At 39.0% G+C, this 17,320-nt stretch overlaps 1 protein-coding gene and 1 long non-coding RNA gene across 2 annotated transcripts in view; both read right to left on the bottom strand.

Annotated features, from left to right (window-relative positions):
* Positions 1-449: 449 nt before the first annotated feature.
* Positions 450-17,320, bottom strand: part of LOC148981398 (uncharacterized) — a 169,961-nt gene continuing 153,090 nt past the window's right edge. The window contains exon 2 of the long non-coding RNA XR_016168498.1: positions 450-657. This is a non-coding gene — a long non-coding RNA (uncharacterized LOC148981398). The remainder of the gene's footprint in view (positions 658-17,320) is intronic.
* On the bottom strand, positions 13,578-15,227 carry rgs5b (regulator of G protein signaling 5b). The gene is made up of 4 exons (XM_039661180.2): positions 15,091-15,227; positions 14,719-14,864; positions 14,274-14,440; positions 13,578-14,175 (listed from the first exon to the last, which is right to left on the bottom strand). Exons 1-4 carry the CDS (start codon positions 15,132-15,134, stop codon positions 14,002-14,004), a joined length of 531 nt encoding a protein of 176 aa, XP_039517114.2. The 5' UTR covers positions 15,135-15,227; the 3' UTR covers positions 13,578-14,001.

Genomic DNA, 17,320 nt, shown 5'->3' with positions numbered 1-17,320 from the left:
AAAACTCTGGTCTTGGTGAGTAACCTCGTAAAGACAGTCGGTAATGTCTTAAAGTAGCATTAAACGCGTGTGACAGAAAGTTAATGAAACAGTATGGATTTGCGCACTAGTTCTTAAAGTGAACGCAGCCATTTGTGTCAGTCATTAATTCTGTTGTCATAACAACAGAATATAGTATTAATTGTAAGCAATCAGAATTAAAAGCCTTTGTCTGGATTAAAAAGACTATCCAGTGTTATTTTACATTGGATTACTTTATTCAGTTTCTGTAGTATTTCTGACATACCCAAAAAACTACCCCAAAATGTCTCTTAATTGGTGTCTTTATTCTATTGTATTTATTTGTGCTACTTTTTTCAATTTAATTCAAAGATTGAAATCAAGCTTCCATACATAAACTCTTAAAACAAAAACAAAAAACAAAAAAATTACATTACCATTTAGGTAAGATCAATGTAAAAAAAAATGTCTAAATATTTATATATTTATTTATCTATATCTATCTTAAGCATAAAATAACATGATACTGTTTGATCAAGCTGTGCGACTGTTCTGACTTTTTTTGCTTATTGCATCAAAATCCTGTTTATTCTTTGTATGCATTTAGTGTACCTAAAATAAAAAGAGTTTTATATACAGGTTTATGGCTCTTAATTTCTTTGTATTAATTAACCACTAGCAAACTTATGTCCACTGTTCTTTTATATAGGATTTGTATTACATCTTCATTATAGTCGAATCGAGAATCAAATCAGAAATCGAGAATCGAAATCGAAAATTGAATCGAGAATCGAAATCGAATCGAACTGAGAGCTTGTGAATCGAAATCAAATCAAAATTGAAATGTGAATCTATACCCAGCCCTACACAACAAGGTGACAATCCCTCCTAATTTGGTTGGGCTGCCGGCTGCCAGTGGCAGCTACAATAGGCCTATCGCAAAAACAACTAGCAAAAACATAAATCAAGCATTAATCCAACTAATACGTTTAAAAATGTTTATGTAAACATGTATACACAACGATCTATATAGTATGGTAAAAAAGGTTTTCTGGTCACCGTCGTTGGGAATTACAGGCACCTACTGCCCTATACTCTGAGAAGTTAAACCTAAATTAGATCTGTTTTGGATGAAAGGACAAGGATGGATCATGGCCACACAACACTTATATTATTGGGTTGGAGCTGCCAACGTACTTCGTGGCATCAAAGCACACGTCTTTCGTGGCAGCACAACCCAACTTTTTTCCGTTATGTTATTAAATTTTTTTGCACATAGTGCATGATGCAGAACTCAAACTCAAAACTACTCCGTTTTAAAATTTAAAAGAGGAGCCGCCTCCTCTTTGTCTATCATGCCAGGGCACTCATCGACATGCATGAGGGTAGCCCAGACCTTGCACTCATAGGTGAGCACCGCACTGCATCTGACCTCGCCCTACGGGGCATGAGTGTCATGGCGTATGCGATGGTTTGGCGATGTCCACCTTAGTGGTTCAGGAGAACAATTGTCGGCTCAGCCTGGCAAATGCTGTCATGGTTTGGTTCCTGGTCTCCCCAATTTCCCAAGTTGGGCTGGTAGGCGACATGGTGGAGAACAGTTCCCAACAGTTCTGTGCCGCCCACACGCACACACCCCCCCTCCCCCAACTTTCTGCCTGCTCGTCGCCGAGGGAATTTCCCTGCTGCCGCTCCTGCAGGGCCTCCGCAACAGCCTCCAGCCAGCCCTCAGCTAGAGCTGGCCACAGTAGGGACACCCAGCCCGCTCCAGGCACTGCCAAGCCAGGTGGGAAGCGACAGTGAAAGCATTCCTGAGCGTGCCGCTCAGGGATGGAGGAGGATGCTCTTGGAGTTGGTCACCTATCCACTCCCTCCCCGGGTGAGGGCCGGGGGAGTCTTCATTTGTGTGTGTCTGTTTGTCCGCTTCTTCCCAACAGAACGGAGCAACCCTCACTTCAAAGAAAGAGCAAATTCCCCTGAAGAGGGGAGGTCTGGTGGTGTGGGACCCTGTAAAGCCTTGTACTCTTCAGCCCCCTCTTTTTTGCCAGCACGGCAGCTGGGTGCAATTTGAGGACCTGGTCAACCCCCTTTTCACGCATCCCCTGCCACCCTGTGGAGATAGGTGAGTGTTGCACTGCACACTCATATCTCTGTCTTCCACGTCACTGCCCTACCTCGGGTACATCTGTGGTCTTCTGGGCCCGGCCTGGTAGGTAAAAAGCTTCCCAAACAGACTGGACCGGACCAGACTATGTCCATCAGATTTGGCTATGCGATTCATTATCGCTCTGCAACAGCTCAAGTTCAGTGATAGTCATCACACTTGTTGAGCAGATATGCTCCTGAAGCTCATTGATAATCATCAGTGTTGAGCAGTGCTCCTGTCTTGTCCGTACATGTTGCTGTGCCTACTGGCGAAGAACGTGATATAACAGCTCCCTCCAGCTAATATGAAGGCCAGTTTTTGTAACTTGTTCTTCATGGCACCTAGTATGTGGTGGGTCGTGACCATTTGGACCTGTGTCATTTTTCATAAAGCCCCGCCCCCAAGTTGGTCTGCAGCATGTGACCTGAATGACATTTACTTCAGATCTCTAACCTTCCGCACCACAGGCCATTCTGCGTGTTGCGTTTGAGGGTTCGAAGTATCAGTGCTGGTTCAGTACAGTAACAGAGTCCTACCCTTCGAGTGCTCCATAGCCAACTGGGTCTCTTCAGGTCAACTAGGAGAGAGTAATCTCTTCCACGGGCTGAGTATCTCTTTTTCGGTATGGAGATGGACTCAGTCCATCAACCCTCTTAGAGAAGAGAGTGTGTCCAGTTGGTGCTATGCAGAAGTGAGAAAGTCCCATTGAAAGAATTTTCAGAGGCTCCTGGTGCATATGGCAGATGCAGCCGCTTGGCTTCCTCTATATGAAGACCGCTTCAGCACGAGTCCGGAGGTGACTGTGGCAGAGCAGCACGCACGCACGCCCTGCTGCCAAACCCTCACCAACTGAGGGGCCATGTACAAAGGGCAAGCTTTAACGGAGGCCTGGGCGACCTCTGACTATATTTGCATTCGTGCCTTGAGTTTTTGCAGTTCACCTCGCTTTGAGCCACTGCTGTTCAGCGAGCTGGTACTGGTCTGAAAACACAGCATCACGACTGGTGCGCTAAGCTTCCCTCACATTTCACAACTCACCCGTCACCACCTCCTTGGAGTCAGAAGCTTCTGAGGTCGCTTCATTCCACTATTTCTTCTGGCCAGCCTATAGCCAGGGAGAGTGCAGACTCCATCCCAAGGCTGTCCAGTTCGGGGCCGCACAGTTACATCTGTTGCCTCTGTCCGAGCGGACAATAAGTGAATGGGAGTAGGAGCAGGCTTCACTCAATAATTACACTTAGACTTTATGCTGGCCTGAATGATTAGAATATATAAAAACAGGAAAGGGGCCACATGCATAAATTGTTTGATGCGTTTTGGCGCGTGCCTTCCTCAGTGTGCAACAAGATCACATTTTTTGTAGCCAATCTTATATGCCCACACCCATGTTAACATCTACCAATCATTTTAAAATGAAACACAGTCCAATAATGTCTCCAATCATTAAATCAGTACATTAATGAAACAATTATTATACATATACAGAATAAACATACCATGTGCATGCTAGTGTCATTTACAAAAAGCAACTTAGTGACCGGTCTCCCAATTCATCCCACTCGGGATACATGGGTTTAGACTAAAAATATACCAAGCCTCACACTGAAGGAGGCGGTTCTCATGGTCTCCCCCTCTTGGAGACCGATTAACAACCTCTAGGCCCATGAATTGAAGCATATTGGCATTATGAATTGCAGAAATGAAATGCCTTGTGACAGATGATTTGTCATAATTTTTTCTGATAGCACATTTGTGCTCAAAGATTCAAGTATATCACTTAGTTTTGCCTAAATAAAGCAGCCCACAAGGGCACATCAGTAGATATACAATACAAGTGGATAGGCATGTGATTCTACCTTTTACATTGTATATTCTGCCTGTTTTCTGATGCCATTCTGATGTTTAAATACATTATCTGTGAGCATAAAATTGCATGCAACACAGTTAAAACACTTGAAATTACCATGTGGAATTTTAAAGGGAAAAGGCGACTGGGTGGATGCAGGGAGGTGCGAGCGAAATGAGCGATCGTTTCGCTTGATAAGACCCTTATTCATCATCTGGAATCGTTTAAAGCCCTTTGAACAGTTTGCAGTTTGTACAGAAAGTGTCTTTTGGACTTTAAACCATTTGGTTCCCACTGAAGTGCATTATATGGAGAAAAATGAGAAAAATGCTGAAATGTTTTCATCAAAAAAAAAAGAAAGAAAGAATGACATGGACATCTTGGATGACATGGGGGTGAGAAAATTATCAGCAAAAGATTTTTCAAAATGAACTATTCCTTTAACTGTTAGTAACACCCTAGGGCCGCTAACCCTGCATAATGCAGGATATTGCTATACAAGCTGGTCGCATCCATAGAGCACAAGACATCAAATGCATTAACCTCTCCAATACATGACAGTTTCACCAGAAAGTCGGTGGAATCTTAAAGGATGGCAGGTTATATACTAATTCCTTTAAATGATGATCAACAAATTTAGACAGTTGGCAGTTACTGATTGATTGCCAGATAAATGATGGCCAGGCGGATTATGCAACCTCTTATTAACGTTTTATTAGATCCCCATTTAGTCGAATGGAGGACGTAGTCCCCTCGCCACTACTGCTGGAGCACCACTGACTCCGGGGGCCGATCAGCTCCTCAGCGAAAAAGCAACTGGTGCGTGCATCCACTTCTATCTTTTTACCCGCACTGCATGTAATCATGCACGCCAATGTTGAATTGGCTTGATTAAATACACTCTAAAAAATGCTGGGTTGTTTTAACCCAATTTTGGGTCAAATATGGACAAACCCAAAATGTTGGGTTAAAAATGTAATGTAAAAATTTAACCCAACGGCTGGGTTAGTCCATATTTGACCCAAAGTTGGGTTAAAACAACCCAGCATTTTTTAGAGTGTAGTAGTACGAAGAAGACAGGCTCTCTAAAGGCCAATTTATACTTCTGCGTAGGGTGCGCGCAGTAGGTACGGCGTAGCATACGCACAGACGCGTCCCATACCGTGTACCCTTCCGCGTTGCCTGACGCGCACCTCTTCAAAAATGTAACTACACGTCGCGACGACGCGGACCGCAAGATCGGTGATTGGTCGGCTTGGTAGCGTCGTATTTCCTCATACGCATTTCCGCACGTCTCTTCTCACGCATTTCCACACGTACCATCTCCTCCGACGTCTTCTCTCATTTCTGCCTTTCAGTTTTAGTAATTTCACTAAAATTAACTGTTTTTCCATGTCAATAAGCTTCAACTCCAACATGATCCGCTCTCTTTCAGTCGCTATTGCTTGTAGTAAGCTAGCCGCGAGGAATCTAAACACAGTGGAACATTAAAACCCTCCGCCGCCAACTAGCGTTTCGGAGCAGTACTGCAGAGCAACCTAGACCTGAACACAGAAGCATAAATGCTCACGACGGCGTCGCCTACGTGCGTAGCCAACGCCGTACACTACAGCGTACCCTCGACGCAGAAGTATAAATTGGCCTTTAGATAAACTGTGGTGATAAACCCTGCATGTATTTCCCCAAATTTCAATACCATACATTAAGTATGGTGTAACAAGTGAAGTATAAAGTAAATGTAATGCATTTTTACTCAAGATATACTGCAACTTGTACAAAATTGCAATCATTTTAGATACTTTCTTCTGAACATTAAAAATATGCGGTTTCCATGTCATTTTACAATCAATAATTACTCCAAGAAATTTTATATGATTTACTCTTTCTAAAATATTTTTATTAATAGTAATCCTGATCTCATTATTTAACTCTTTATTACTAAATACCATGAATTTCGTTTTATTTAAATTTAGTGACAATTTATTTAAATCAAACCAATTCTTTAGTTTATACAATTTTTTCTCTACCACCAACACAAGCTCTGTAAGATTTGGGTCAGAACAATAAATTGTTGTATCATCCGCGAAAAGAATAAAATTTAAAACATCCGACACTTTGCATATATCGTTTATATATAACAAAAATAACTTAGGGCCCAAAACAGAGCCTTGCGGAACGCCACAATTAATGTGGCGTTAATATACAGTTAATATATAAACATCTTGTGAGAAAGACTGGTATTGCCAATGCAATTGGAGAATTGTATTTTAAACTTAGTAGTTATTTCATCTCACTCATTAGATGGGGTTGGTGGTTTTAATAGGAGTTGTTGGTATACATATTCAAGGGCGTACACAGTTCAGTTGTGTGTATGTTCATATGTAGTGGGCCAGTCTGGGCCAAAATGCCCAGGCCGATTTTTTTGTCCCAGTCCAGCCCTGGGCGGACTGATAATACTGGAGCACCAACTAGCGTTCATGACTTTTTTTTACAGTCTATACCTCAGCTAATAAAAAAAAAAAGCAGTGAACATGAACGAAGACGCTGACGAGACCCCGTACCTTCTCACGCATTTCCACACGTACCATCTCCTCCGACGTCTTCTCTCATTTCTGCCTTTCAGTTTTAGTAATTTCACTAAAATGAACTGTTTTTTCACCCCAATAAGCTCCAACTCCAACATGATCCGCTCTCTTTCAGTCGCTATTGCTTGTAGTAACCTAGCCGCGAGGAATCTAAACACAGTGGAACATTAAAACCCTCCGCCGCCTCCTAGCGTTTCAGAGCAGTACTGCAGAGCAACCAATACCTGAACGCAGAAGTATAAATGCTCACAACGGCGTCGCCTACGTGCGAAGCCAACGCCGTACACTACGGCGTACCCTCGACGCAGAAGTATAAATTGGCCTTAAGCGTGATCCCCATTCAGTCGACGTTGACTACGTCCTCCAGCACCTCCTCGGTGGGTTACACAACCAAGATGTTCTAGTGGTTTGGATATATTACCATTAGGCTATGTCACTGCAGAACCTGATTTCACTGAGTACATCATGATCCTGGTTCAAAATATTTTTTGATGCTGTAAAAACATTCCAATCAATCAATCAGATTTGGGGGACAAGTTTGCAGTTTATGTCACGTTTAGGCTTACAATCAGGGTCAGGGGCTTATATCATGTGTTATTCACCTATCCTTTACTGGTAACACTTTACAATACGGTGTACTAATAAGCATTAATTCATGCTTAACTAATGCACAGATAATACTGAATTAATGTGTTACTAATGATTATCTAAGCTATTCATGAATGATTACCACATTAGGAACTAATTAAGAGTCTGTAAGGTTAGTGTATTAGTTCATACATGAATTGTTATTAATTAAATATGTAATTGTGGATTCATTTCACAATAACTATTTTTTTTAGTTAATAGTGTTAATTAATATGTTAATTACCAGAATGAGCCAAAGCCTTGTATTTCAACTTCCAGATAATATGACGGGTACACTAATAAGCATTAATACATGATTAATTACTTCATTGTTAGTGCAAATTTATGTGTAAATTACTACAATTACTAAATGACTAGTTAAAAATGACGTGCCCCAAAAAGTAAAGTCATAACATACCTTTGCAAATCATTAGCTAATGATTAATTAAAGCAGACAACTGGAAGTTGAAGTGCATAGCTTGGTAATTAACACATTAATTTACACTATTAGTTAATAAAATATGTTATTAAGGAAATAATACACAATGACACATTGAATTAATAGCAATTCATGCATTACTTAATCTATTAATCATATGGACTCTTTATTAGTTGCTAATGCTGTAATCATTAATTAATGGTTTAGTTCTTCATGAGTTATACATTAACTCATGATTATCTGTGCATTAGTTAAGCATGAATTAATGTATTTTAGTGCACCTGTATTGTAAAGTGTTACCCATTTACTTCTTGTAGGGACAACATATAGGGATATAGGTAGGAATATGTTTTCAGACAGTAACGTTTTTCCAGAGTCAACAAAATATGTTGACCCAAGTACGTGTCTAACTTGTCAAAATCAGGACACGCTATATAGCTTTAAACCTGCACTGTCTTTTTGCTGGGGTTTGACATAACACGACAAACACCTAGTCTGCCAATCTGTCAGAACCTTCACCATTTATAGAGACAAGTATGGCCCTAATGTTCTTTTTGCTCATTGGTCTACCTCTCAAGGTGTTGAGAGACTTGCGTCATCCCCCTAAACTTGATTGTGATGTGACTATAAATAAGTGCACACAATAACACAGCAAATGCATGCACTTATCGACACACTATGTGTTTTTGCAGTAGAAACAGATGAGGAGATTCTGTCTCAGAACACACTGTACCTATTGAGTTTTAACTTATTATTCTAGGGGACTGTGAAACTTGTCGTTCCACAGTTCATTTTTTGTCAATTCGACCCCAAATCAGCCCCCTTTTGAGCCGAAGAAAGTGGATAAATAGAATGAGAACACAGGACTGACACAATATGAAGAATGAATGAATGTTGCCTTAGAAAAAATGTTACCTTGTTAACAGCTGGATGCTAAACGCTGCCAAATGAAGCCAATCAGTTTTAATTGTTGCTTTTTCACTAAAGCTAAAATACCCATCATGCATTAGAGGCTTGTGAAACTGTGAGATTTTTTTATTTGTCCTTGAGAAATGAGTGGGCAAAAAAAGAAAAATGAGTCTATATATATTAACATTTGTTTAAATATTTATTTTAAATATTTTGTTGTTGTCATTACCAATTATTTTTTATTTATTTATATTTGAATAAAAAATCCCCCACCCATATTTGGTGTTTTTATTTAAACAAACAATAACTTAGAGTAAAGTTAGTGATAAAACAGTAGTTAAAAACCCATAGCTAAGTCCACCTTCCTGCACATAATGTGTTTGGGAATAGAGGCTATAAATGATCCACAGTCATGTGGAACAATAGAGTAAACACTGGTCATTTCCCTAAAACTGGCCCTTCCAGATAGTTTCTCTATTGTGTCTGTGTGCTCAAGTCTAACTTCACCACCATGTTCTATGAATAGCCCTGAGTTATGAATATCTTACACGGGGAGGTGAGTGTAGGATATGTCACCCTAAACACCGGCAGTGACTAAACATAGCAGTATTTACTGCAAATAGTCTCTGTAAGTCAGTCTGTTGATGCTGTTGCTCATTTCAGCATCACTTACAATAATCAAACTGCTAAAATAGTAAGTGCAACACATCCTTGGTTAACTTTAGAAGAAGGAAATGTCCTCTTACTGTTAGAGACAGGCCCATGATCCATTTACCACTGTGTGAACTCACAGTCTAGGAATCCACAGTCCAGTTTTATTATAATAATATTAAAATCAACCAAACAATCAATTGTGGAAATTGTGATATTTTTTAGGATACTTTAATAAAAAGTTCAATGAACAGCATTTATGTATTACATTTAATAAAACACCCATTAATTAGAAATCTTTGTAACATTATAAATGTCTTCACTGTCACATAATTTAATGCATCATCGATGAATAAAAGTATTAATTTCTCTCTTTTTTAATCTTACCACAAATGCTTGAATGGTTTCCACAAAAACATTAAGCAGCAAACAGTGTTCCCTTCCGAAAGGGAACTCGCACTGCATCGAATGATCCTTCGGGGGAACGCCTCAGACGTGACAGATTTCTGAAATCACAATCAAATCATGGCAATCATATTGACCGGCGACAGACTGTGAATCATGAATGTGAATGTGTAACGTGAATGATTAACATGCAATCTGCTAGTAAAGTATAAACATGACAAATCATCTTTTTGTCTTCAGGGACTTTCTGTTTGTGAATGCTACAAGGAAACGGTAAGAAATTAAAATGCCCAAAGTTCTTGACCCCGGGTGACACACACAACTGTGCTTTTTTTGTCTGGGTGAAGAGCATACACGGGAGATAGTCGTTTCGGCCCCGTTCACCAGTAACAGCAGATTATCAGTGAATCCCAGTTGTCTCTGAGGAAAGTTTATAAAACGATCCCATGTAAAATGATCACTACAGAGGTGGGTGTTGGCGGTGATCCTCAGCTCTTCATCAAGGTTGGCTCTACACAAAATTAATCCACCTCTTCTTGATGTGATCGTTTTTAGGATATTTAAATAAAGACACCAATCTGTTTCGTACATGATCGCATCCAGGTAGTAGCCTATGCATTTCCGTGCCGAAGGCATAGCTAGCTAGGTTGTAGTAACTAATAGTACTGACAGTAACTCGCGATTAACTCGCCAGTGCGCCATCGAGCCCTGTTTTAGCCCAGCCCAAAAAATCTGTAAAATAGCACTGGTGAAAAACTGTTTAACAGTCTAACTCTGCATTTCAGTACTTCGAGTTCACAGTCTTTGTAATATGTTTTAGCAATACATTTGTAACATTTTAGAATTTTTTTGTAGAATTGCCCTTACAGGGACTTTAAGTTTTAGTTTTTTTTCAATAACCATGCATAAACAATATTCTCTCAAAAATACAAACATGTACATACATGTTGTTCATATATTATGGTAGCCATGTTTTTGCTAAATAGGGTGTAATTACACCTTTATGCCATTAATATGTTTATAAGCAACTGAAAAAAGTACAAATCTCAGTGCATGTCAAAACATCTCAAGGACCCTAAAAACATCTTAAACCCCAGAGGGTTAAGGCTCTGTCAGTTGCCCTAGCTCCTTCATGTCTAAAGTTGGCCCCTGGCATAGTCAAAGCCTTCCTTCACCCTAAAACAGTTGATGTGCCTAATGGCTCTTTCAGACTGCACGATTTTCAAAGTAGTCAGGTCGCTGCTCTTTTCACACTGCATGACTATCTTGGCCAGCATTCAGTCGCTGCTGTGTTCACACTGGACGATGGATCGGCGACAGAAGGTTTCACACTGCATGACTTTAGAAAAATCGCCGACAGACTCTGTCTAGCACGCTGCACGCAAACTACATTTCACAACAAACACGCGTGAGATATGAAAAGGAAACAACGCGCGACACCACACGTGCAAGACCGGAGTTCTCACGTAAGACTTTTTTTTTCGACCCGGTTGTGGTACAGCTGGTGAAACAGACACGAGTGCTCCTGCCAAATTTCTACTAATTTTTCTTCCATTTATTGTGTCCAAATAGACCCAGAAGAAGCTTTTTTTGTTGAAACAATGCCATATCATGTTGATATGTGATCTATAACTCCTCCCCGAACTCCCTGCTGCTCTGTATCTTGCTCTCTCACTGGCTGCCGGTGATCGCCGATGTAGTTTTCAGTCAAAACACTTTTCACACAGCACGATTTTGAATCGCCGACAGGTCCAGATATTTAGCATGCCAAATATCTCACGGGCGTCGGCGACTCGTCGGTGATTCTCTCAGTTCGCGTCTTTGTTCATTCACACTGCGTGATTGTCACTCGCGTGAACGAGCGCCGATTTGCCTGTGATTTCGGGCATTTGTCGGCGATTTCTCAAAACCTGTCGGCGAGCCAAAATCGTGGCTAAAATCATGCAGTCTGAACTCGGCATAAGGTGCCAACTAATGTGGCATGCTCTAAAGCCTTCTGTTCTCCACACTTTAAGATTGTTACGTCCATGGAGATACCCAGTGGTATAAAACTGACCGGCTGTTGGTATGCTTCGATTCACCCAGGTTGGGTTCACCAGCATCTATGCAAAGAATTGACAAGTGGATAGTTTACACAATTTTTTTTTGGTGTACAAGGCACATTCTTTCCCTCACATCTAGCCATTAGAGCACACTGAACTAGGAGTATGGTGGCCTCCAAGGCCTTGTTATCAGGGATTTCCCCTCAAGAACTGTGTGATCCGGCATGATGATCTTCTCCGCACATACTGTATTTGTGAAGTTCTATATTCAGACTTGGACTCTTCACCAGGTTCTCGAGTGTTGATGTCCTAGCCTTTGCTCACCATGATTCACACTAGGACAGGCATTTTTCAGTATGGCATAGAAGGTATTCACATTCCCATTGCAATGTAAATGTTCCCTCGAATGTTTTGGTTAAGACTGTAACCATGGTTCCCTGAGTAGGGAAAGAGATGCTGCGTCTCCTTGCAACGTTCAACCAATGAGTGATTACAGATGTGCTTCAGATGCAATCATGCAGAGACATTCTCTTACAGTAGCTTCATCTTCTGCGTTGGAACCACTGCGCTAATGACCCCTTGGTTTAACAAGCCTATGAAAAAAGGTATATATACTAGATGTTGGGAGATGATTTCCAGATAATTACATCCAGGTTCTATATCTGAGGTTGTTCATACATATATATATATATATATATATATATATATATATAAGATATATACACATATACACATATATACACATACTTATTCATATCTTAATCGTGAGAATGATTGCATCTACTGTGGTCTTCATTGGGTTTTAAAGGGCAGCAAGAAGGGGGTGCAGAGCAGGTGACTCAGAGTGGGCGGCTGAAGCATTGCTGTCTCTCAGTGCCATCACAACAGAGGGTAAACAGGATCCTGCAGAGGCGTGGAGTGGGTGAGATGAGTGGACCACGCGGTCGCCATGGAAACCAGCCTCATCTCGACAGAGCTTTCCTGGAAAAAACACCTCTGGTTCCTTGTATATTCTGGAAAAACTGAATTATCCTGTTGGTAGCAGTTCATTATGCATGTATGTGAATAGAGTAGCTTTAGTCTTTATGAGGCTCACTGAGAAAGGCGCCAGGCATTGTGTGGTGAAGGTGACTAAGAGTCTCCATTAACCCATGTGAGTGGGATGTGTGAGGGGAGGAAGTGCAAAGGGGGAATGTATCTGACGTAATTCATTATGACAGTTCCTTTTAGCTGCACATATAATACAAAAAGCAAAATAGAATAAAATAAAATCCATAAAGTAAAGAAAAACAAATTAAGACTTAGTGGCATGTGTGGGAAGAGAAAATGGGGATGCCTCTTACATATTTTACTATGACATTAAAGGCATAGTTTACCCCAAAATGAAAGTTTGGCATCATTTAGCCTACTAGCCTTCAAATTGTTTCAAACCTGTATGAGTTTCTTTCTTCTGATGAACAGAAAATAATATATTTTGAAGTGCTAGTCATCAGACAGTTTGCGGCACCCATTGACTTCAATAAAGGGAAAAATGACTATGAAATCAACGGGTGCCTTCACCTGTTTGACCAACATTTCAAAATACCATTTGTGTTCAGTAGAAGAAAGATACTCATACAGGTTTGGAATAAATTTTTATTAAATTTAATTTAAAAAAAAAAGTGGATGACCTTTCCCTTAAATGTCATAATAATAATATGTAAGAGGCATTTTCTCTTCCCGCATATCCCACTAACATAGTTTTATTTTTATTTTTTTCTTTACTTTGGGGATTTTATTTTATTCTATTTTGATTTTTGATCTATCACATAAAATAATAATAAAAAAAGGAAAATCAAATAAAACTATATTAAATAACTATAATATATTCTACATTTCTAAACTGAGTAATAATTATTCAAAAAAGAAAAATTGCTGAAGACAAATGTTTGAATGTAAAAAAAAATTTATTCAAGTTTTTTTTTTTCACTTGAAGTTCAATAAATAATTCACAATTTGTTCATCAAATATAAATAACACTATTTTCAATATAACTTTTCAATAAATACTCATAGGCTTTACAAAAATACACACATACACACACACAATTAGTTTGACATAAATGTGCAAAAGACGTTCCACTTTCACAGTTATTATCCAGTGCTACAACCGTGATCTTCCTGTGTGCTTCACTGCTGTGTTCATTGAATGAATGTTTTTAATGCCCAAGGCCTTCCAGTCTGGCTTTGAATCTGTTCAAACCTCCTGAACCTCAAGAAACGGGTTCAGATGGTTCACTGACTGTCCCACAAATGCCGTGTTTATCTGGGACGCGTTCCGGTGCTGCTGTCTTCAGAGTGGCCATGAGTAATTTAACCCAGATGTTGTGTGATGAGTTCCTGGTAGACTGTGGACTTGAGGAAACGAGGGTAGCAGTCTTTCTCCATGAGGGTGTAAATTTTACTCTGGGCAAGGTTGAAGCAGGACAGGGTGGGTCGTTCCATATTAATCAAAGTGAGGGTTTTGGTTTCGTGATCAAGATTAACCTGAAAATGCAGAGAAAGGATTTGCCATTAGACTTATTCGTAACATTTTTTTATTAAGAGTGAGTCTTCTGTGCTTTTGATATTCTTAGGAAATTTACCTCTCTTGGTGCGTCAGAGCAGATGAACTCCTCATAGATTGCCCTGGCCTTGGAGAACAGCTTTGATGAGGTCTTTGTGTTCCTGTAGTCCTCACAGGCCAAATAGAAAGCAATATTTTCTTCACTGTACTCAGATGACAGGAAAGCTGTGAAAGCACACAGTCCATCTGCAAAGAAACATGCAAGAAAACATTAGACGACCCTGATAGCTCTCATCCTACAGCCTGAGAATGGTGTGCTTTAATATTGCAACTGTAAAAAGTGGTAACCTGCAATTGTATATACCTTAAAGAGCTGTTTTTACTTAATTTAACATTAATGAAGTTGGTTTTTTGGAGTTTAAATTGATGCATTTAGGTTGATTTCGTGAAATAGTATTTTTTTTATTCAAATAAAACCAGTTAATTGAAATGTTACCATTTTTTCCCCACTGATATAAACTCACCTTTGTGAAGCAGGAGTTCATGGAAAGACTGGCTCCATTTTTGTCTGTCCTCCAGAGTTAGCTTGCTAGTTTTTTTTGAGTGGCCCATGATATTAAGCTCTTGCTTTAGCAGAAAATTTCCAAACCGAGTCTTGAGCTCCTTTGCCCTGTAAGGAACAAAATGATAAGTCATTTCATTGGGGGAAAGTACTCAGAATTGATAAAAAGACATGTATTGTTATTGAACAGTTATTTTATATAGATATATTGAAAGAAATTAAGACTTAAAGCTATAATGTCTAGTTAAAAAGAAAAAAAAAAGACATTTGAGCTTTTCTTGCTATTCTGGCAGTAATTATTATTAGTTTTTAAATAAATACATATGAAACGTACCTTTCCAGACAGGTGGTTGGCAGATGCTCTAGTGCTCGGCACATGTTAGCAGGTCAAAAGATTTCCTACTATGCTCCACAAGAGGCTGTCTAATAGTTAATGTTGTCTGAGACTTTTGATTCTGTCTAATGTCAGCAGTGCTGGGCTATTTATGCAGTTTCACCCTCCATGACATCACTTGGCTTAGCCAATGAAACGCAAGCTGTGGAGGGAGGGGGTGTTTCTGCCCTTCAAGCAGCCTTTGGTCTTCAGTGAATCATTTCCAGTAGAAAGCAATCGTAAAAAAAAAATCGTAAAAAAAAAAAATCACGTTTTCCTCTTAATTTCAATTTGTATCAATTTGTTACATACAAACTGAAAATGGATTGGTCAGGTTTCAAACTTTTATTGGATAATAAAGCCAAAAAGGAAAATTCGGTCACCATTCTGAACCTCTATGAATCTCTTATTATATATGAACAAAATTAAAACAAGAAACAGGTTTTTCAGTGCTTTTCATAAAAATAATACGATCTTTTGTTGTTTTTGGACCCCATTGACTTTATATAAAGAAAGAAATATATCTTTTGTTTTATTTGCGTGGGTAAATGACAGAACTTTCCTTTTTGGGTGAGCGAGCCCTCTTTGAATGTCTGATGCCATTGTGTGAAACCACAAGATTTATTTTTAGATCTTTGCATGTTTTCTGAGTTGGTTAAATACTGTAACTTTGATATAGTTTTATATATCATAGAGACAATTTGTATTAAGATGTAGATGTATAGCCTATACACAAAGTCATTATTAAATAACTATAGGATAATGGTTTACATGAATGTGTATTCCAACCACATGTGTGCGCAAATGGGGCCTTGTACTGCATACAGGAAGTGATGGGGGGATTTCAGTAGACTGGAGGAAGCCCACCCACGTGCCTTACAACCCCTGCTGATGTCACGGACTCACACTGTGTGAATCCGTCTAGCATTCGAGCGGAGGTCTTGTCGTAAAAAACAGGAAATAGAGATGGAGAATATGTGGCAGAAGTCAGGGTAATTGAGAATGAAATGGAAAATCTGTTCAGGTGATTTGCTGATTATGATTTCCTTTGTTCTAAATATGGTTGGATCAAAGCTATTGCTTTTTAATGCTATTTTGAGTTCAATGCAAATCTAATATTTATCTGGCTTGGATGAAATGCTTCTTGATTTCTTTTGATAAGCTATATTATCCCAGAGGAAAATGTAGCTCTGAGGTTGTTTTTTTATATACTTTACAACAACAACAACAACAACAACAACAACAAAAAAGGTCAGAAAAATTAAAAAGAAAATTAGAAAAAGAAAATATCTATCATGTGGTAACATATACACTAACTGGTTTTATTCAAATCAAAAATATTATTTAATATGAATAAATCCCGTGAAAAAAAAAACCTATACCAAAATGTATTTAAGATATTACAAATCCAATAACATATTTACTGACATATCGCTTGAGACTTACTGATATGATTATAATTAAACATTATTGCACACTGCACATTTCTTACAGTAATATTAAGCCTAAAAATGAATTTTATTTTGCACAATAAAAATATATTATATCTTTATATACAAGTATATCTTTAATTGGACCTCAGCACTATTTTTGGATAACTAAAGACCATTAAAGGAGAACTCCGGCACAAAATGAACCTTTGGTCTATAAACATCGGTACCTACTAGTCAACCGTTCTCTGAGATTTGTTTTCATGATAATCGAATGTAAAGAGTTTTATCTCTAAAAACTGTTTAGCGTATAGCGCTAGTAATGGGGGCATTTACTAAGTAAAAAGAAATTGATAGTTAATACCACTAACAAGGCTCAAAATAGCCCCACACTAACACAGTAACATAATGAGGGTCCCTACATGCAATGAAGCATTGAGAACTTTGTAAGTGTATAGACCGTTTAATAAGAAGATACTTTATAAAGACAGACTTTCCCTTCGTGTTTACAGACAGGAGCCATCTTAGAAAATAGTCGACAGCTCTAAGATGGCTCCTGTAAAATATCTTTATTTTTTCTAGGGTCAATTGACTACTTTAGATTGTTATAGATAAAGCAGAAATATATCTACCACTTTTTCCTGTGTGGATTCAAAGAAGTCATGAAATGTTGTCTTTTCTCCCTTATTGTGACGGATATCAAAGTGAAACGGCTTTTCGAACAAGAAAAAAATGTAGAATCGGGAATTAATTGGATTGTT

This window comes from Pimephales promelas, chromosome 5 (genome assembly GCF_988280905.1).
Source record: "Pimephales promelas chromosome 5, fPimPro1.hap1.1, whole genome shotgun sequence".
Classification (NCBI taxonomy): domain Eukaryota; kingdom Metazoa; phylum Chordata; class Actinopteri; order Cypriniformes; family Leuciscidae; genus Pimephales; species Pimephales promelas.
The sequence above is the reverse complement of the archived record's forward strand: the minus strand, read 5'-3'. Positions and strand labels throughout refer to the sequence as shown.